Raw genomic sequence first — 22,513 nt, 5'->3', positions numbered from 1 at the left:
TCTTGACCTCATATTCCCCAGACTGCTCATGCAGGCTAGGTACTAACAGGCTCCATAATCAGAAGGACTCGCTGGGATTAAGAAGATAGTTTATTACAATCTTACCAAAACAGTACAGGCAAATCGGGCAGCTCAGATATTCACATAGTGGAGCAGCACTTCACGACGTGTCAGCCCTCTGGAGTCTTCTATGGTCTTCTCTGATCTAATACCCCTCAGACTCCCCTTTTTTTAACCATTCTGGCCCTATTCATCCCAGTGGACCCTAACTTTCTCACCAGAGCTCTTTGGCCCTTATCAGTTGATCAGAATGACGTCACATGTTCCCAAACTCTAAGTATAAACAAAATATGTTCAGGACAAAATCTGTGAAGAAATGACTTCACATGTTCCCAAGCCGTCCTCTAGCCCCCCTTTGGATGTTCTCACCCGGGGGTGCAGCTGACCCAGTACTATCTTCACATAACCAAAACATCTTTGCTCATGACGTCTTGTAGGTGCCAGTCTCAGGATTGTTGACAAGAGCAGAGTCCCCCTCCCTCTATCTGCTCCCAATTACCTCATTTCAGCATTTGCTGCAGTGAAATGTAACTTGTGTCAGAGATGATTTTTTATTTTAAGAGGCCTAGCTCTTAGCCTGAGCCATTGGCCTGTATTTTACTGAGAGCAAGGGCTAGCATATTTCTACAGCACCTGGTATGAACAGAGAGACAGGAAGCTGGCTCAGTCCCTCCTTATACAAAACTGGAGCATTGGTTTGCAGATACAGACTCTGAGGTATAGGATTTCACACGACTTTCTCCACAGCTATTCTGACCTGACGCTGACATATGACTCTAAAGTGCATCACAGAGTTTTACAAGGCTAGAAAATGCAGAAGCCATGTTGGTTAGCAACATTCTCAGCACTCCACAGCTTTCAAGCTTCTTTGAAAGGTACTGCACTCACTTTTGTAAGAACAGCTTAGCTTTCCTTGATCCTACTTGTAGCTTTTTGCATGCCTAGCTTCACGGCACATTTTTTTTTGTTTTGCTTACTAGCACTTAAATTCGTACAGCTACAGACTGCTTTTTCTCATGTGCTCTTAATGATCTGGTGCAACTGCAAACCGAGGGAAACGTCACTTCCACCCAGAGCCCACTGATGCTCCAGAAGAAAGGGGGGCAGCAGAGCCAATCAGCTGTCACATCAAAAAGTGCTCACAGTAAAGTCTGAGAGTACCACTGCAATCCTCTTGAACCTGATTGCTTGGAAGCAGTGACCGCTTTTGTTTATGGCAGAGCTGCTTTGCTTACGTCTGACAAGCACTCTACAACCAGCTCGCAAAATTCATGAAAATTTAACAACCGGCTCTAGTGAGCCGGTGCGAGCCGGCTTCAGCACACCGCTGGATATAGTAGACTGTGCCCATTACAGCAGTTCATACATCTTCTAGTGCTAAAAACTATTAAATAGTAATAGTAGGAGAACTCCTGTTTCTGTAAATATTAGTTTGGGTGTATTTTATTTTCTGAAAGGCATTACATTTAATTTTAAGCCTGTTTCTGTTATATGTGTTTATGATTTCATTTGCTGCACATCATTGAGCGAGTTGTTTCCAGTTAATGAGGATAAATGAATGGTCTGAGCTAAAATATTTCACGGATTTTATTTTTTTTTTTTAACAGGCACCTGTATTAACAACACGTCCGTAATGATGTTCAAGAAGGGGAGCTTTGAAATAGGAGGAACCATTTATCCTGTGGCAATCAAAGTAATGTATTGCAGTGGCATTTAGAAAGCACTTTGTGCTTATGTAGAGAAAATGCTTGCTTTCTGGAAGTAGGAACTGAAAGACTCGACAGTATGGGCTTAATTTTAGAACCAAATGCCTATTAGAGAGTTGCATGGGGACAGAAATTTCACCCATCCCCGCTGGAATCCAACTCGTCCCCACAAGTAATCTCCATCCCCGTTCATCCCCATTAAAAAAACGTACTGTACTGTTATGATTACCTGAAATGAAACATTTTCAGACTTAAAAGGGGATTAATAGGACAGTCTTGTGGTCCCAGACACTAGAAATCAGCAAAATACCGAGAAATCAGGATATTGTTCCCGCTAGCAAGAGGGAGCAGATAGACTTCAGCAGACAGTAATGCTGAATCACCAGTTTCCATTATACTGTGCAGCATTTCAAATCACCAGCTAGACACCCGAAAGGAAAAAAAAAACACCGCAGAAAAATAATTGCTAGTCATTTAACATAATAAAACATTAGTACACTATACACAGTGATTCAAGAGCACAAAAATGTATTTACACCACACATAATCCTATATCTTTTCTCAAATTTTCACTATGCGCTCAAACTACACAATGGCTACCATAATATGATATATACTACTCAACCTTCACTGTTTGAATGAAAGAGAGCATTTTTTTACCGTTTTTAAATGTGTATGATCTGCTATTACACTTGTGCCTTGAAAGAAACCGCATCGCCATTCACTTAAATGCATCGTCACTGCTATAGAACGGAAATATCTCCTTTATAAAACAAAAAAAACATACTTTTTAAGGATTTGTAGAGTAATTTTTCTTAGGGGGTCTTTTACTAAAGCTTAGCTCGAGTTATCTGCATCAGTGCTCATAAGAATAAACTGGGCAATGCTGCAGATAACTCGAGCTAAGCTTTAGTAAAAGGTCCCCTTAGTTTGTAGATGGGAAAGAGTCTGCTCAGGGAGAAAAGCTTTGCTGCCAGGAAATGGTAGTAGAATCTCACTGGGTACTACTAGCCAGGCTTGCTGCCTTCTCCGACTCTGGTGCTCAGTGATGACTTCAGCTACAACGAGAGAAGCTATTGGAGCCCCAGAATGAAGACTAGAATACAACAACTTCTCTTATTGGAGCCCCAGAATGAGATTTAAAATGCACTGTACAGATGGAAGGAACAGCCTTGTTGAATAGCGAAGACTATATATTGCCACAAAAAAGCCACAACATCTTGAAATTTCCTGTGACCAACTTTCAAAAACCGCAAAGCTAGCAACATTGAGGCCCACAGGAACCCCACAAGAGCTGCATCCATCCCCACGGGAGTTCCTGCGAACTCCGTTCCCACATAGGAGCCAACTTTTCAAAATCATTGGGGGTGCTAAGCCCAATGGAAATAACCCCTCCCTGGACACATCCAAGGAATTTTCTCAATATTGGGGGTGCTCAAGCACCCACAGAGTCGGCTCCAATGCGTTCCCATGCAGTTCTGTAGTGCCTATGTGGAATGTTAAATGGTCACTTAAAAAAAAAAAAACCAACGTATTTTTTTAAAAGATGAGAAGCAACTATGCGTCTTTACAAAATAGACACGCAGAGCTAGCTCTAATAGCATACAAATTCTCTCCCGCACATTTGCATCTGCTCTGAAGGTGGTGTAAATGTATGCATATATTCTGTGCTTGTACATGTGTATTTTATCAACTATGCTGTACATCACAATTCTGTTCCCTGCTGTGCCGAATCTATCCCCTGAGAATACCTATGTTTAGTGCATGTAGATCGTGCATATTTACATGTCCATATTTGGCTGTCCAGTCTTTTTTTTTTTTTTTAATTGAATTTGCAATTTTAATTTACAAGCCATATACAAACTTGAACAGGCAATACGGATCTTTACTTTGAAGTTTTAACATATACAGATAATAAGGAAAATTGTTCCTATCCTCTTTAGACCACAAAAAAAGAAGTTTGGGACACATGAAGGAAACATAACAGGAGAAATCTTAAAGCAAAACTATTATAGCATTATATAGCTTAACACACACCTAACCATTCACATATTCTCTCGACTTTGGTTCATACCAGCAGACAATTTCTTAGTTTTAATAAATTTGCTAAGATGTTCAGGTTGAAAAAACACATATTTTATCCCTAGGAACTTACATTTACAGGGGTAATTAAGATAGAATAATGCTCCTAGAGCTAAACTTTCAGCTCTAAGAGATAGAAAGGCTTTCCTTCTCTCTTGAGTAGGTTTAGTTACGTCTGGAAACATCCAAACCTTTTTACCTAGGAAAAGTGTTTTTGCATTTCTGAAATACAGTCGTTTAATCGCTTCTAAGTCCTGCTCAAATACAAAAGTTACTAATAAGGTACATCTTTCAGAGTCTTCAGTCATTGAAGTTTCAAGAAAATCAGACAAATTCATTATAATCTTATTTTGTTCAGAAGTCTCTGAATCTGGTTGTAAATCAATAGCTTTTTTTGATTGTATATAGTAAATTATACTTATAGGTGGAAACATTTCTGGGGAATAATGTAGCATATCTTGCAGGTATTTCTTAAAGGCATCCAATGGACTGACCCCCAAAGATTTTGGAAAATTCAAAAAGCGCAATATTAATCTGTGGTGAAAATTTTCAATCTGTTCTATTTTCCGGTGGATAAAGGTCCTATCTTTAACTATTGTTAAATTAAACTCCTGTGTAGGCTTAACTTCTTGTTTCAAATCAGTCAACTGCGAGAAAAATTCTTGTTTTGTGTTCTCCATCATGTTAGAAAGTAAATCCACTTTACTTACAAGAGACGAAATCTCCTTTGTTGAATTGGCCACTGATGTATCCAAACGCTGAAGAGCTACCCAAATGCTATCCAGCGTCACCGCCCCCCGGTCTGATAGCTGGAGCTCTAGGCTCAGGAAGGGGGAATTCCCCTTTCTTCCCTCCGTCGGGTTTCGCCACCTCCGTACCTCGATCCAGGGGCTCTTGTGTAACCACTTCCTGTCCCAAGGGCCCCCGTTGAAGATAGCGCCCTTCGGGTTGGGGCGGCGGCTCGAGATCGAGAGGGGATAGAATAACATCAAGTCCCAGGCCCCGACGTTCTCCTTCCGAAGAGGCAGCAGGACTACTCCCGGAAACCAAGGTAGGTGCCGTTGTGGCGTATCTCTCCATTGTTTGTTGCCCAGCGGGAGGTCTGGGCGTCGCGGTGTCACCCCTGACCGAACCTTTTCGCTTTGTATGCGGCATTCTTCAAGAGGTAAAAAGTTTTTGGGAAACAAAATTCAGGAGCTCACAAGCCACAAACTAACGTGCCACCATCTTGTCACGTGTCCCTAACGTCTGTCCAGTCTTATAAAGACCTTTTTCTGCATGCAAAGCACTTCCCCCAATTTAAATGGATAAACACAAGATATGATTATAGTTTCTGATGGTGTATTGTCTGTATAAGAGATTTGTTCCAAGTTGTGCTGAGTAACATGTAGTGAATTGCATTGCCATTGAGCAGTGCTAGAGGAAATCTGGCTTGGGGCAAGGTAAAAAAAGGAAAGGTTGGAGGAGAGAATCTGATGTTGGTGGATAAGTTTTTGTTTTTTTAACCATTTTAATTGGCTTTTAGCCAAATTGGCAGTATATGAATTTTACTAAATGAAATGAAAAGGAAAGCATGGCACAGTAAGAAACTACTGTACAATATAAGACTACTTTTTAACAATTGGTTGAGGAAAGTCCAATTATAATCTCATTAAAAAGGAAATGCATGGGATCACGTGGTGCCATGCTGGGGAGCGGTCACTGAAAAGTGGAGCTCCTGCACTTCCCCCTAATCAAACTATTTAAGACAGCAATAAAGCGCTTTTGCAGACATTGCAGACTTGGTACACTTACCTCTGAGAAGCAGGCAAGTGTTGATGGTAATATCGCTGGCGCCGGTTCACAGAATGGTAGGCAAAATACAAAGAAAGGAGGAGAGGGGAAGAACAACTGAAAGCAAAATGGCAGACGCGCAGGTTCCTCTGGATGGTACGGTTTGCTCTGCATGGACGGCGGAGATTACTGCAGCAGTGGAAGCAGCTTTGGATAAGAAGTTACAGGCATTGTATGATCAGGCAGAGGCGGCTCATGAAGGATTGGATGGGTTCCATCTAGATCTGGGCCAGATGCAGTAAAGAATCAGTGACTTGGAGGATCGGATGACGGAGTCTACGGAGCCTGCAGGAGCAACACAGAAAAAGCTGCTAGAACTAGAAACGAAGTTGGACGACTTGGAGAATAGGTCCAGACGCAATAATCTGAGATTGATTGGCCTCTCTGAACAATTAAGGAACTCAGACCTGGTGAGTTTTCTTGAAAATTGGTTGCCGAAAACTTTAAATCTTAATAATCTGTCAGGGTCCCTGAGAGTTGAGAGAACACGTAGGGTAGGCCCAAGCAGGCAACTCCCAGCCAAGCCACGTGCAGTGATCATGAGAATACTACATTATGGACATAAACAAGCAATACTTCAGGCATTGCGAGCTGGGTCTTGTCTTTCCTGTGAAGGCCAAAAAATACTGTGCTTTCAAGATTACTCGGCAAGAGTGGCCGCAGCAAGAAGGGCTTTTGCGCCAATCTGTACTGCCTTATATGAACGGAGCCTGAAATTTTCCTTAGTATACCCTGCTAAACTGAGAGTGTTCCATGAGGGAGCAGACAAGGTATTCGAGTCAGCAGAAGCAATGAAAGAGTTCCTGGAGACCCTGAATGGGGGTCCCTCGAGGTGATTACAAGTGCGATTAATCCGCTGAGCGGAGGAGCGGCAATTTCAGACTTTGAAATTTGGCCAGTGCCACATATACTTGGATATTTTCTCTTTCTCTTCATGGATGACATCATTTCAGGATGGTATGCCGTGCTCTGGATGTGCTGGCTACTGGAGATGATATCGTTTTATGACCTGAAGGGGCCTTGGAAAAATCTCCTGATATCACGGCAACTCAAAACCCTTTTTTTTTTCTCTTTGTGGAGGGGGAGGTTGGGGATGTTATGTACATTCACCATTTGATTGTTGCATGCTAGAGGGGTATTGAATTGCAGTCAAAGGTACAAAGCTGTTCTTGGATTGAAACTATTTGAATTGAGATGATATAGCTGAGTTTATCTACTGTTTCTGTTATATCCTCCTTTTTCTTTTTTTTTTTTTTTTTTTTAGTTGTCCTTCGCTTGCATGCTAATTAGGGCAGGTGTTGAGCCCATTCATCCCGGCAGGATTTTTGGGACTATTCAGGTTTGATGGAATATGTTTTGAATTTGGAGCAGAGAAACATGAGGTTGAATGCGATTGTCTGGGGGGGCAGGTATTATTGAATTTGTCTGGAGGGAGGGTTTGGGGGGGGGGAAGAGAGAGGATACTGCACCACCATTATTGCAATACTGAGCGCAAAAGGACCTATTGTAGGAGGGGGGAAGAGGGCACTAATACGTGAAGAGTCTTAACTAGATTCGGAATTAGGGGGGTTTGAGGGTTATTAGGAGTTTTGTTTTGGGGTTTGGGGGGAGGGAGTTACGGGAGGGGAACGGGTCAGCTCCAGAATTTACAAAGGGGGGGTCATGGAGGTTCAGTCTGTACTTCATGCTACCTATTGCATTTACACTATGTCTTGCATGCTCCGCCCTCAGTGTTGCCGGCTCATATACGAACAAGTGTTTTGGTGCAGCCCTTAGTGTCCTTGTGGAAAAATATGGCACCTTTTTGCCTATTCGAGGGAATGGGGACTTCCCACCGGGATCAGATAACTTGCGTATGACTCGGTGAGTGGATAAAGGATTGGTCTTCATTGGCCATTTCCTTGAGCGGAGTGGGATACTCAAGTCTATGGAGTCGTTATGGCCGGGCGATTTGGACTGGGCAGACAGATTTGCTTATAAACAATTATGCCACTATATATTGGCACTCCCTAAGGCAGCATTGAGGGGGGGGGGGGGTTGGACACTAAGTTTCCTGAACTTTTTCAGATGGAGTCCAGTGACTCTATTTCAATATCATTATTACATAAGAGATTAGTGAAGTATTGTCCTGGGAGAGATCTCACTGTTGTGGCTCAGCACTGGACAGATGACTTACACAGCTTGATTACTTCGCAAGATTTACTGCGGTGTCTGCGTAATATTCCTAAATGGACTTGCAGTGCAGAGCTCAGAGAATGTCAGGCTAGAGTGATCTACAGAGCATATACTTCCCAGTCGCGGTTATATCAGATGGGAGGGGTAGAATCTCGACAATGTAATAAATGCGAACGCTCACCAGGTAATTTTTATCATGCTATATGGATCTGTCCAGCGGTAAGAGCTTTTTGGATAAGGGTAGTGCGTTATTTAGGATACATATTGAACCAACAGGTGCGTTTGAATCCCGAGGGAATTCTCCTGGGAGGGACTGCGCCGTTGGGGGCTGGGACTATTCACCAAAATCTTTTTGTTCATAAGGCTTGTTTAGTGGGTAAGAAATGTGTACTTGCCAATTGGACCTCGTAAAGGGCCCCTGCATATTGGCAGTGGCGCAACAGACTTCATGCTTTGCTTGAGTTGGAACTTAGAGACTCTCAACATAACCTTAAGGTGCAGCGTCAATTCTACTTGACTTGGGAATCCTACATCACCAGATTGACACACCGAGCACACAGTCATATCCTCAATCAACTTGGAGCTCTTTCTAATACTTCATGAGATCTTTTTATGTTGGGGGGCGGAGTGGCTTATTGAAAGGACACCCTTAGGTATTTGTCTTTTCTGTTCTGGAGAAGGATGAGGGATGGGTTAGGTAGTGGGTTACTGGCAGGGTCTTGGGGGGAAGGAGGGGGGATTTGAGTTAGTTGAATCTTTGGTGGTTTGGGATTAATGGGGATCAGTGTGGGGGGCTAAAAGAGTCCAAGCTCTCTACACAGGTAGCATAGTATTAGTTGTGTTTTGCGGGGTATACTGATGTTATCTATAAAATGAAAATAGTTGTATACCATAGAAATTATTTATGTAATATTCTCGACGACTTAGTCTGATGTAAACTCCTTGAGTTGTAAAGAAAGAGCGAGCAATATTTGATAATTGTGAGATAAAATAGTCTGAACATGTAATGATGCTAATCTTGTGCAAAAATAACAAGAATATAAGCACAAGTGTAATGAAAAAGGATGATAAGCACATATTAAGGTGAGAGAAAGAATGTTACACCTATGAGACTCCCACCATTTGAAAAAGAGCATATTAATATATAAAATAGTAATATTGGCGATAAATATGTCTTTTAATCATATCTGATATCAGAGATTGTAGATAGGTCTACAATCTAGCCTGCCCCAGTTTGACTGCCCTACTCTGCTGTTAAGGATGAATACAATCACCACTAGACAAATATCAAGCACAATTATTAGACATAATGTTACATCAAGCTTTAAGAACCCTTTTCTTTTGTTGGAAAGACCTTACCAAAGTAACATATTTAACTTGGTGGAATTCTGTGTGTATATTAGCTAAATATGAATATGCTGCGGCTGAAAAACATAACTCACTTGTTAAATACAATAAAATATGGACTTCTTTACTAGATCAACTACATAATAACCTCTCTTAGAGTTGAATTTATGTATGATCATGACTTGTTATAGCAATAATTCTTGTATAATCTTAGTCTGAACATGTATGCTGATGCTTTGTTATTGTTAATCTGTTATGCTGGTTATTTGCTTTTATTTTAGCCATTTGTTATTGACTACAAAACACAATAAAAATATTGGAACAGAAAATAGTTGTATAACCAATGCCACAGTTTATTTGCTTATGTCAATAAAAAGTCTTCACATAAGTTGGGAAGGATAGAAAATGTTAAAACTTTGATGATGGATATACCACCTAACCTTTGTTTAGTATGTATTTAAAATCAGTTTATTGGTGGAATTTGTTGGCAATGTTAATATGCTTAATCATCAGTAAAAATTGTTGAAACATAAAAAGGAAATGCATGGTTCAGAAGCTTGTATAAGACCATTTGTGGATGATTCTTACATTGTTTCAGGAAAAAGCATCACAATATATAAAAACAATGCACGACTCATATGATGCCAACAGCTCTGTACTTAAGGATAGCAGTGTAGAACAAAAAATATTAAATGTTCTGAGCCAGCTCAGTGGCTCAGGTAGCAAGTGCTGTGTATTACCATGTGGAAGGATCCTAGTTTGATCTCCTAGTTGTGCTCCATGGACCAGCTAGGGCTTGCTCAATTCAGTTTATTTTCTTGATGTCACCGTTTGAAACAAAATGTGAAAGTGGTTCACAGTCATTAAAGCAAATACAGAATAACAGTTGAGTAATAAAATAGTAAATAGTGATAAAAAACAATCAGGTGGTTAACAATCATTAAGACAAATAAGGTAACAGTAAAAAATTATAATGAGCCAGCAATTAACAAACTAAATCAGGGGGGAAATTTAGGGGTATTTTTACTAAGGTGCACTAATGGATTTAGCTCATGCTAAATAAACCCATTATAGTCCTATGTGCATCTTATTTAGCACATGCTAATCGTTAGCGCAAGCTAAATCTGTTAGCACGCCTTAGTAAAAGGACCCCTTAATGATGTAGTAACAAAATAGGCAAAACCAAAGGAATGAGAAAATTTAAAAGTAAGATTTGTTTGTATGCAAAGCCAATATACAGTACTATTGATCCTATTTACAGAAAAGGTAACCAGTTTTAAAGGTGCCACAAGCAGTTCTAAGAATCGCAGGCAGAGAGTTCTCAGTTGTGGTGCAGGGTAGTGAAAAGCAGTGCGTTTCCTAACTTCCAAGAGTATTTTAAAATGTACCTGTTGCTCAATTGGTAGCCAGTGTAATCCCTTTAAAACTGGTATAATAAGAAAACATAGAGAACATCCAGTAATCACTGGCTTGTAGCATTTTGTTATCCAAAAAAACATTTGCTGTAACTATCATATTTCTAACACATTTCTTTGTAGATACCAAGTCCCCATAATGTCTTTGTCCATTAATTGCTGGAATTTTACTCAGCTATTTACTCCAAAGGAATAATAAAATAACAGAACAATCCAAAATACCCTAACTTAAATTCCCACACAAAAGAGCTCACAAAAAAGTGCTCCTTTGTCAGCACGACGAGGAGGCGCACCCAACCCTGTGGTGCCTCCAGCGTCAGTCTGGGCTTTTTGAAGCTCCTGCAGACCTGAATGATGTCACAAGGGGGTGGGGCTTTAATGGTCCAGGCCCAAATCCAAACGCGGTTGTTACTAACAGAAGAAATAAGTCAAAACCGAAGGAAAAAAAATGCCGATGGCAGTGTGCACAGAAGACTGGTAGGTTCTAAGAGGGGAGATGCAAGAGTAGTGTAAGAAAATAATTTCTTGAAAAGAATGCTGGGTATACAAAATGCCCTTTCAGTGAAAGTGGAGACAAAAACTATGGAATTTGCAAGGTTTCTCAAATGTGGCCCTTGAGGGCTCTTAACCTGGTCCTGATGTGTAAATGCACGCACGCACACACACACACACATGAATGTGTGTGTGTGTGTGTGTATATGTGCCTATTTGATCTATGTCAGAGGTTGCAGACATGCCTATAGAACTGCTCATCCAATGTGTTTTCACAATAAATATGTATATGAGAGATCTGTATAGACTGGAGACCTAGCAAATGCAAATTTGATCTCATGCTTATTCCAAGTAGGTATAAAGTCTTGAGACTAGATTTGGGAACTACTGGTTCAAGAAACAGGTTACTTTGCGTACTTTGGAGTCTCATAAAAATCAGACCTACTTGAAATGGAAGATACAGTTTTGGAAAGCTCTGCTTAGTAATAATAAAAAAATAAATTGCTAATGCAGGTGCCTATACAGGATAAGGAGTTCGTCCAGTCAGATCTGTTCAGCTGTTTTTCGTTCCCTTTTACAGTATGACCCACAGTTTGGAGATGCTTTCTGGAACAGCAGCAAGTACAGCATGGGGAAGTATCTGTTGCGGATGATGACCAGCTGGGCCATTGTGTGCAAAGTTTGGTACATGCCACCAGTGACCAGAGAGGTGTGTCTTATCTCTGTGTTTTGACGTGTCAGGAATCACTAATGCTCCGATGATCAGAAACCCTGTGCTGTTCTAAATAGCGCTCTAAAATTAGCTTCAGAACAGCGCGGAGCAATAACTCCTCTATGATGAGAGCTAGCAGCATGCAAATTTAGTTGGTGCTGAGGGGAATTAGCCACTAGACTACCAGGGCAGGTGAGGGGGTTGGTTTGGCAACCAGGGAGTTTTGGGGCATGAGGGGGGGGGGTAGAGGGGCAAGAGAGACTTGAGGAAATTAAAATAGTCATGGGATAAGAGGCAGTGCTGGACTGTAGATTGGTCACTGTCAGGTAGATCTAAATGACAAGTTCCAAACCTTTCAGCTGAAGGGCCATATAGGACATTTCAAATCACTGAAAGGGCCAGCCAGGAGCAGTGTAGGCCCCCCTCAGAGAAGAGTTTGCTGAGTTGGGATGGAGGGGAGTAAGGGGGGGACCTTGTCTGGTGCCCTTCCAGTGATTTGAGATGCTGGGGTAGGAGGGAGAGGTAGGGGAGAGTTCCAAGGGGTGTGGCAGATAACTTTACCCTCTGCTTTCTTCTATTTTCCCAGCATGTGTTCCCTTGGGAAGTAGGTGGGTGGATGATGGGGTTGGGGGGTTGTGCGTGTACTGTCCTGTCCCATTCACACTCCATGTTTTGCCAAAATGACGGCCATGTAGGGAATTAGGAACTTGGAATATTTTTGCTTAAATGTTTACACACCAGATATTTAAAATGTGTAGCAGTGATTAAGAACTTGCGGGAAGAAGAAAGTTGGACTTGCACACACTTAACCCAAGCTAAGTGACTGATATAATACTTTTTTCAATAACATCTTTTTCATAGATAGAGTATTGAATATTTTTATATGACTCGTCTATATAGCACTATGGTTAGGAAGGAGGATGTGCAATGATGTATTAATGTGGTGCTAATGCATGAACTGAACTGCTAGTTCATTGCTACACACCAAATAAATTGAGCACGACCAAACAATTATTTTTAATATTAACTCTATTCAATGAGTATTATTTTTCTTTGATGATATTGATTGTTTTTCGAATGTGGTTTCTATAATAGTTTATCAATTTTAGTATTGGAAACCGATCTGAATAGGTCACCCAGAATTGTGATTTATATACTGTCCAAGTAGTGCCAGGGCAGTCTGAGGGCAGAGCCTGGACAAGAGTTTCAGGTTATCTGGTTAGCAGCGATATTCAGTCTGCTAGTCAGGTATCTTATACAGATAAAATGAGGACAGCAGAAAGGCTTTGAACTATTGCTTTTGTCCTTATCACCATGTGCTCGTTATTCTTGTGTGCCACAGGAAGGGGAAGATGCAGTTAATTTTGCCAACAGAGTGAAGTCTGCCATTGCAAAGCGAGGAGGACTGAGTGATCTTTCTTGGTAAGTAAGACTGTTTTGGTTCAGTTTTCCTCCTTTTTGGGAGGAGAGCGAGTGTGCAGCTGGAGTCTGCAGCCCAAAATTTTCCATTTTGTTTAATTTTTTTGTTTTTTTTTCCTTTAGAAGCAGTGAAGTCAAGTGTGTCCCCTCTTTTCACAAGAGTACACCTTTTAGCTGAAATACAGTAGTACACCTTTGTTCAGTTCCCTTTGCAGCTCCTTGCCTCCCTGGGCAAATCACTTATCCCTATATTGCCCCGATACAAAATCTTAGATTGTGAGCCCACTAGGGACTGGGAAAATTCATGCATATAATGTGTACAGTGCTCCGTATGTCTAGTAGCATTATAGAAGTGATTCGCTCATAGCATTACTGAATATTGTTAAGAAATTTACCCATAGGATATTTTCCATGTGGGTCCTGTTCAGTCTGTGCGGTTAACATGGCTTGCTTGCAAACCTCATAAGATACAACTCTTCCAAATTGGATGCCATTATCTTCTCTATTCCTTCCCCTTCTTCATTCACCCCACCTATAATTCATGGTGTTGAAGTTCCACTTAGACTGTTGAGTTATATTTGGTAACTCACTGTCTTGTTCCTCAGATGTCTAATGTAGTCAGCAGATGTTTCTATGCTTTAAGGCAAATATGCTTTGTTTGTTCAGTGCTACCTCCCCCCCCCCCTTTTTTTTTTATCTTGCTGCTTGCTCTTGTAATTTCAGAAACTGATTACTGCAATTCATGGCCTGCTGTTAACTCAAATCAGAATACGCTAGCTTGTCCAAAACACCGCCATTAAGCTACTGTTTAACAAGAAATATGATCATGTCTCCCCCTTCTCCTTTTAATTTCAGAGCACTGGCTACCACTTAATTTTCGAGTCCCATACAGATATTTGAAATCATCCATCAGGTCTTAAACCCTTGTATCCCATCTTTCCGTTTTTCACTTGTTCAATATAAGCTAGGATGAAAACTTAACTCTTCCCATCAACATCTTCTCACAGTCCCATCTCACTACTATGTCTGGCTTGACACTTTTCGTAACACTTCAGCATCATTGCCCCATCCCTCCACAGTGGCCTTCGTCCTTTCCTTACAAATTCAAAAATGTCCTTGAGCAGTGGCGTACCAAGGGGGGGGGGGCGGTCCGCCCCGGGTGCACGCCGCTGGGGGGGGGGGTGCCGCACGCACCTGTCCTTCGTTCGTTCCATGCTCCCTCTGCCCCGGAACAGGTTACTTCCTGTTCCGGGGCAGAGGGAGCATGGAACGAACGAAGGACAGGCACGCACGGCACCCCCCAGCGGCGTGCACCCGGGGGGGGGGGGGGGGTCAGGGCGCATTGGCGATCCGCCCCGGTGTCAGCCCCCCTAGGAACGCCACTGTCTTGAGAAACATCTTTTTACCCAGGTGTTTCCAGAATCTTGTCTCTGTTGTAGGCTTATGTTCACCCTTGACAAATCTAGAGTACCTTTTGTCCCTTTATTTTTATGTGGGATTGTAAATAATAATTCTATCATCCTGCGCCCCCTTCTTTGTGTGTTGTCTGTGTTCTCCTGTAGTTTGTTAAAATTGGATTTGCCCTTTACCATACTGACTATGTAAACCACTTAGATATTTTTTATAATTTGCAGTATCAACATAAAATTAACCTTGGCCTTCCTTCAGACTCTCCCCATTAAATGAGAGATGAAAATCTCCCCCATAGGAGCTCTCATTCTTTGATTTTGTTAGACAGAAGGCTGTCTCTCCCATTTGATTTGGAAACTGAGGATGACTCCAGGGCTGAGACGTGGGACAGTGATTCTGATTTCACCTTATTGACCAAGACAAATCTGGTTTCGTCTTCTAGAGCTTGCCTCCAAAGGTCCATGGAGACTAGAATGCTTTTCGACTCTCATCATGCAGGATGGGGGGATCTCTTCTACATTTCAACCTCCAGTCTTTGGCCCTCACAGCCTAGATGTTGAAAGGGTGGTGGTGAAATCTCTGAACTTGCCAGAGAGGGTTTCTCAGGTCCTGCTGACTTCTAGGAAAAATTCCACTAGGAGATTTTATGGGGCTTGATATTCAGCCAGCACGATCTGCATTTTGCTGACCGCCATTGATGTTTTCCCTGGAAATTCAACATCTGAGCTCCAGCATTGAATCTCCAGGTGTACAGAGCTAGAAAAAAACATAGCTGTTGAAATGTAATATTAGCAGTTATCCGGCCATGGTGAACCACGTAAAGATAGGATTGACTTTTAACAAGTGATTTATCTGGCCAGGAGCTGTTTCTGACCAGTTAAATCACTTTGAATATCAACCCCATGGTTTTAAGTAGAAGAGATTTGGTGTTAGGTCAAGTCTTTTCTCCTGTTTTATTCAAAAACTGCTTGAGTACCTTCTACATCTTTAGGAGTCAGGTCTCAAATCAGTTAGGGTTTACATCAGTCCAACTGGCGATTATCAGAATGCAGAAGATAACGTATCTTTATTAAGTCCGTAGTTGTTCAATTCATGCAGGGCTTGCTTCTATCAAAGTCCCTGCAGTGTTATGGTACCTCAGCGTTGTTTGAATCTGGCTGATGAAGGCTCCTTTTGAGCATCTGGACACCTGTCACCTGACATATCTGACCTGGAAGGTCCTGTTCTTGGTGGTGATTTGAGCCTACAGGGTCAGTGAGCTCCAGGCCCTAGTAGCTGATCCATCTTATATTAAGTTTTTCAGCAGCAGAGTGGTCTTGTACGTTTATCCCAACTTCCTTCCTAAGTTAGTATCAGATTCTCATCTTAACCAGTCAATTGTTCTACCAACATTTTTTCTCAAAACCACATGCCCACAAAGGTGAAAGCGCATTGCATATTCTGGACTGCAAGAGAACCTTGGCCTTCTATCCAAAGCGGATTAAAGTCTATAGAAAGTCCACCCAGCTTTTTGTTTGTTTTGACTCAAAGCACATGGGGTCTGCTTTTGGCCAATGGCACTTTTTCAAATTGGTTAGCGAACTGCATGTTCTATACTTATGCCCAGGCTAGGCTGATTCTCGAGGGTCCTGTCACAGCTCACAATGTCAGAGCTATGGCTGCTTCGGTAGCTCATTTGTGATCAACCTCCATGTTGCAGTAGTCTGTTTGGCTAGTCAGTCCTTCAGAATCTGTTTGGGGGTCTAGAATTCATACCTCACTTAGAGGCTGATGCTCAAAGATTGCCGTTACATCCACCGTACGTGTATAGCCACCGCTGAACTTACTGAACATGGAACAGTAGTTGGTGCTCATCGCATGCAAATGAGATACTCAGAAAGTCTACACGCAGCTTGGTAGAGAGAGCACCTAGCACATGTGCAGAATGGTCTCGTGGTAAGAGTCCACGTTCTGCGCATTCCCAAGAAAAAAAAAACAGAATGGCAATAACTGCGTCATAGGCATTCATAGAAGATTTTTTCGTTGTTTATTGTTCCACAGTACCTTTTTGCACTGTTACGTGCGGAACACAAACATATGATACATGCACATGGCACATTTCCCAGATACTATTAAAAAAAAAAAAATGCTAGTGGACTGGTCCACCGAGAAGTCACCCTCATGCAACGACACCAGACCTGCCGGAAAATTTTGCATGTTACAGGTAGGCACTCCTTTCTGTGCATTGCTTGGGGAAACATCTGTGCATCACACAGAATGCTCATTTTTAATACAAATGAGCTCGTTTTCAAACATTTCCATAGTGTTATCAGTCGCTGCTTCTGTGCATGGTAAAAGCAGTGCCGATACCCTTTGTACATAATAATGTGGATGCTAAACTGGCTAAAACCAGTCTAAATGAAACGCCGCAAGCCCGGTTTGCTTTGAGCATTGGGACCATAGCCCTTTTTTTCTGTATTAAGCTGCCTTAAAAAAAAATAAAAAAAGGAAAAGGAGAATGACTAAGTTTAATTGTTCTATTGTTGTTTGACACATGTGGTTGTGAGCTTTGTTGTTCTTTATTTTTTTGTTAAGGAAGCCTGGTAGCCAGTGTTTCCAGCATGTAAGAACGGTTTTTTTATCCCACTTGTCCTTGGAGAAAATAAACTTACTCAAATGTGGCACAGCAGAATTAATATTCTTTCATACCCACCTCTCCTAGAAGTTGAATTCTATAAACTGTACAAGTTAGACTGAGCTGGTCCCATGTAGTAGCAGCAGGTGGGAAAACATGTGCATGCATGGTGTGACAATGCCAAAAGCTTCTAGAAGGTAATCTAGTTGGTGTTCCCATGTGGGCGCCGTCTACTGATGTCACCCAAATATAAGCATATTCATTGTGCTGTCGTCTGAGAACACCAACTACAGCTGAGTAACTTTATTCAGGCCACTATCCAAATAACTACCAGATAAACTTAGGAGAGAAAATTTGCTGTCCTGATTACACCTGGCTAACTCTCCAGGTTAAGAGGCATTCTGAAATTTAAGTGTCTACGTTTACATGCCCCTTGCATGCGTAAATGTATAGAATATTATCACTTACATGTGAAAAGTTCTAGCTTGATGCTCATGCGCTATTCTGTAATGGCATGTGTAACTTGCATAGTGTGTGTTTACAAGGGGGTCTACGCATGGGTCGGGCTCCCAGTTACACACACAACTTAAGAATACATTAAGTTATGCACAAATGTTAGGCGTGCCAATACCAGGTTAAGCTTCTATTCTATAACAGAATCTGGGTGCCTAAATGGAGGTGCTCAGTTGTAGAATTGCCCCCATAGTGGTTTGATGATCACCATTATCTGGATAGCGACAGCTGCTGATCTACCTGGATTCCTCTCGTATGAGGAAAAGCTAAAGAGGTTAGGGCTCTTCAGCTTGGAAAACAGACGGATGAGGGGAGATATGATTGAGGTCTACAAACTCCTGAGTGGTGTAGAATGAGTAGAAGTAAATCGATCTTGCTCTAAAATTACAAAGACTGGGGGACACCCAAGGAAGTTATATGTTAATACTTTTAAAACAAATAGGAGGAAATATTTTTTTCACTCAACAAATAGTTAAGCTCTGGAACTCTTTGCCGGAGGACGCAGTAACAGTGGTTAGTGTATCGGGGTTTAAAAAAGATTTGGACAAATTCCTAGAGGAAAAGTAAATAGTCTGCTATTGAGACAGACATGGGAAGCAACTCCTTGCCCTGGGACTTGTAGTATGGAGGGTTGCCACGATTTGGGTTTCTGCCAGGTACTTGTGACCTGACTTGGCCACTGTTTGGAAAACAGGATACTGGGCTAGATGGACCGTTGGTCTGACCCAATATGGCTACTCTTATGTATGTTCTTATGTATTCAGTGTTGCATGCTATCTGGATAGCGGACAGAATATCTGTGAATAGTTTAAACACCACGGAGCTTCAGTATCGCCCCAATATTATTCTGTTAGCCACCTTGATCCGTCAGCATTGACTTGTAGCCTCCCATGTATGCTACTCACTATTTCAGATGAAATACTGTGAATCAATACCCTCAAACACAGCCCACACTTTCATTGGAAAAGCGGATGGGCAATAACATTATGGTGCTCATTTTCCAAGCACATAGACTTACAAAGTTACATAATCTACGTAACTTTGTAAGTCTACGTGCTTTGAAAATGAGCTTCCACTCCTACTATGTGCAATGCATAATTTGAATATAGCTAAGACTGTTTGGGATGGAGAAATACAGTATTTACACTGGCAATTACAGAATTAGAAAATATTACAGTTGAGTGGCTCTGAATGGTGTCTGATGGTTATGCACACCCCTGCCCTCCCAATGAAATTCTGTTTGCAGAATCATAGTACATAGTTGTTTATTAAAATATTTATTTATTTATTGCATTTGTATCCCACATTATCCCACCTATTTGCAGGCTCAACATAGTTTTGTTAACATTGTCATTAAATAAATGGGATTGTTATCAAATAACTGGCTAGAACAGCAAAATCTGTTCTTATTGTAGTTTGGGAGGAAGGGACATTATCCTAAAATGCTCTCTTGATTTTTGTAATCTTGTGTTAAGTAGGGAACGTGATCTTTGTCTCTGTACATGTGGTAAAGGGAGGGACCCCTCCAATTGGAAAGCTTTCTGGGACTGAAAACTCAATCTCATCTTTCTTTCCCTTTCTGTCACAGGGACGGAGGTCTGAAGAGAGCCAAGGTGAAACTATCTTTCAAGGAAGAGCAGCAGAAAAACTACAGTAAGATGATTGGAAGGCATGACGCAGCAGAAGAAAGAGTGGCACCATGAAGAAAGAATGAAGTTTCCTTGGCTACCTTTCTCTATACTCCCAACTAAAGAGCTAACTCCATTAAATGGACTGAAAAATAAGACTGTTAAATGCCTGGTGGATCATTTAGAGAAGGCGCTTAGTTGATGGCGCCTGAATATACGCTCCATTTTTTAAAGGTTCCCTTCTGTAAGACTACCTCTGATGTCAAGGCTCCTAAGGTTTGCCTGTTGCTGCTTTATTGGCAGTCAGGTTTCCTGATACCTTGTTTTCTTAAAAGGGGGGTGATGCACTTTCAATGCCTGCCCACCAGCGTGGAAAGATGCACTCCTGCAAGAAAAGGATATCAAATAGAGCAGGAAGCCATACCTTGCTAACACACTGTACTGCCTCTTTTTATTTTCCTAAAGAAAAGAGGTGCTCCTTTAAGTATGACTGTCAGTTATGGTTGATAGCAGTTCATTTACTGCACAGTGTAATACTCGTTTTAAAAAGGCTTGATGCTATTTCTGTACGTGTTTGGCTTTGTACTTGGAAAATGTTTGCTTGTGTTTGTTGTGACCATTTAATTCTTTGTGAGCCTTTATCCCTTCTGGTTTGGGCTTTCTGCAGGTCTCCTAAATTTATCTGGTGCAATAGGTATTTAACTTGGTTGTTCATATTCATGATTTCTTTAATTGGATGGTTGCGCACAGCTATTCTGATACAGTTTTAAGGACTTGGGGACTTCAGCACTGCAGGACTGTCCTGTTCTCACTGCTACACTTCTGTATGGTTTTATACTGTGTATCACAAATGCACTGTACTGCTCTCCTGGTAATTGTGTTTCAGTGCAGTTCATCAGGTACGTTTAATTGTTTTAATGCACAGTGCTGCATTCTGACTAATCACTCCAACATGACACTCGTATATATGTCTTTTGTATAGCTCTGCTGCATTTTTCAGATACCCAAAATATTCGGTTTTGCTTCTGTGTAGCTTTTATTTCTCAACACCAGCAATAGATACAGATGTAATGGGGAGGGGGTAAAGGGTGTACCGCCATCACACTGGCCTGTCCTGCTTGTGTCCTAATACAATAAAGGAGCATTCTCTAGACTGTAGGATGTCCGGCCTATTCTTGGCATTTCTGAACTGGATTAGGCTTTAATTCTCATGTTTCCATTTAATTTTAATTTAATCAGGAATTTCTATTCTGATTATCCTAAATTCAAGGCAGATTACAGTTCAATAAAGTCGTATAGCCAGACCTCGATGTGGAGGGGGTCCAGAGCCCAACATGAGGGGGCACATTTTGGCCTGCCTCCCTGCTGCCCTGGCCCCCTCCACTGTCTCCTCACATACCTTGGCAACTCCTGCCAGCCAAACCAGGGGCCTAAGAGCCAATTTGGGAGGGCCTGGCCACCTGTAGCTATGTCACTGATTTAGTAGTACCTTCCATTTTAAAATCAATACAATCTCAATTTTTTAAAAAATGGTAATTGTAGTGTAAACTAGAAATTAAAAAAAGAAAACAATAATGGAAAGTCAAAATATCAATCCAATAAAAGCAATACCACACAACAGAACTTTAGGGTTTCTGATTTTAGATTTTAACTGACAGACATCAATAAAAAGCACTGTTGCCAAAAAAAGTAAAATAAGTGGTTATTGGATAAACATGGAAAAACTTCACTTTTCCTAGTATAGTTCGCTCCTCCTCTTATCTGCATTATATCCTCTGCTTTATTCTTCTGTCCACAAACTTTGGGCCCTGTTTATTAAGCTGTGCCGTTGGCACGCTAATACTAGAGACACCTATAGGTATATATGGGTATGTCTAGCGTTACCGCACGCTAAAAGCGCTAGCACGCCTTAGAAAACAGGGTCCTTTGTATTTGGTTCCTTCAGAAAAGTACCATTCAGTGATATTAGTGCTAAGATCCTCTAATTAGCTGAAAAATAAAGACCTAAATTTACAATTTATAAACACCTAAGAATAGAAGCCCTATTTATAATACTGGACATAATCTGAAAGTGCAAATTTCTTGGTGGGCCTGTTTTTCGTTCCCCTGTTCTCCTGCCACCCTTTGTTTAGGGATATCCCTTTCACCTCACACGGAGCGGAGAGCAGGTTTTCTGTATGTTAAAACAGCATTATGACTTTGAGACCACTTGTTCAAGATGGAGGTTGGAGTTCACAGAGCTAAGGCCTCCTTAAGAAAGTTTTAGGTCTTGTGGGATAATGGTGCAGAGCCCCACATTTTGCAGGCTGCTGCTGTTACTTCAAAAACAAAAGCAAAGAGTTTAGTATGCAGTTGTCCCCATTAATGTAGGGCCTGATATTCAGCTGGCAGCAGTCAGCCTTTTGCTGACAAGCCAGTGGCTTTATCCCCAAAAATTCAATGCTGGGCCATATTCAGGCTGCAGTATTTGAATATCTTGGTGTACACATCCGGACAAATTTAGCCGGTTAAGTGCAATTTTCAGCACTTATCTGGCTAGGAAGTGCATATATAAAGATAGGGCTGCATTTTATGGGGTCCTTTATGCAGTTATCTTAGCTGATTTTCAGCATTTAATTGGCTAAGTGTCTACTCTGCCTCTGAAACTCCTACAAAATAGCCAGTTTCGACTTGGGCGCTAAGCAGACATTTTTAGCAATACTATCCTGTTAAGTGCCACTGAAAATTCCTGGTTAGCCCTGGACAGGCAATTTAAACATCCAGGAGCCTCTCCTGGACATTTAAATTGTTTTGAATATCGAGCCCATATTTCTTTTCTGCTAGGGGGCTGGTTTCACATTAGCAGGAAGGACTAGTAAATGGCCAAAAGTGCTGCTGCCAATGGTAACCTCTCAGGTATTATTTCATTGAAAGGTCCCTTTTATAATATTTGGATTATATGTGTGTTCTCAGTTTACCTGGCACATGTATTCATTGTAATTCTATAAAAGATTTTTTGCTCTTGTGTGCCTTGTATATTTAATTTTATTTATTGAAAGTTATTCCAGAGTTACACAATTACAAAAAATAGTTGTACATACAGTTCACTTAACCCATCTCAGTAATCT

At 41.3% G+C, this 22,513-nt stretch overlaps 1 protein-coding gene across 1 annotated transcript in view; it reads left to right on the top strand.

Moving 5' to 3' along the window:
* Window positions 1–20,745, top strand: part of GPAT3 (glycerol-3-phosphate acyltransferase 3) — a 147,318-nt gene extending 126,573 nt beyond the window's left edge. Inside the window, 4 exon segments of the mRNA XM_030190558.1 lie at window positions 1,668–1,753; window positions 11,691–11,819; window positions 13,165–13,244; window positions 19,367–20,745. Of these exon segments, the coding sequence (XP_030046418.1) occupies window positions 1,668–1,753; window positions 11,691–11,819; window positions 13,165–13,244; window positions 19,367–19,481 (410 nt within the window). The 3' untranslated portion in view covers window positions 19,482–20,745.
* Window positions 20,746–22,513: the final 1,768 nt, after the last annotated feature.

Source organism: Microcaecilia unicolor, chromosome 2 (genome assembly GCF_901765095.1).
Source record: "Microcaecilia unicolor chromosome 2, aMicUni1.1, whole genome shotgun sequence".
NCBI lineage: Eukaryota > Metazoa > Chordata > Amphibia > Gymnophiona > Siphonopidae > Microcaecilia > Microcaecilia unicolor.
The sequence above is the reverse complement of the archived record's forward strand: the minus strand, read 5'-3'. Positions and strand labels throughout refer to the sequence as shown.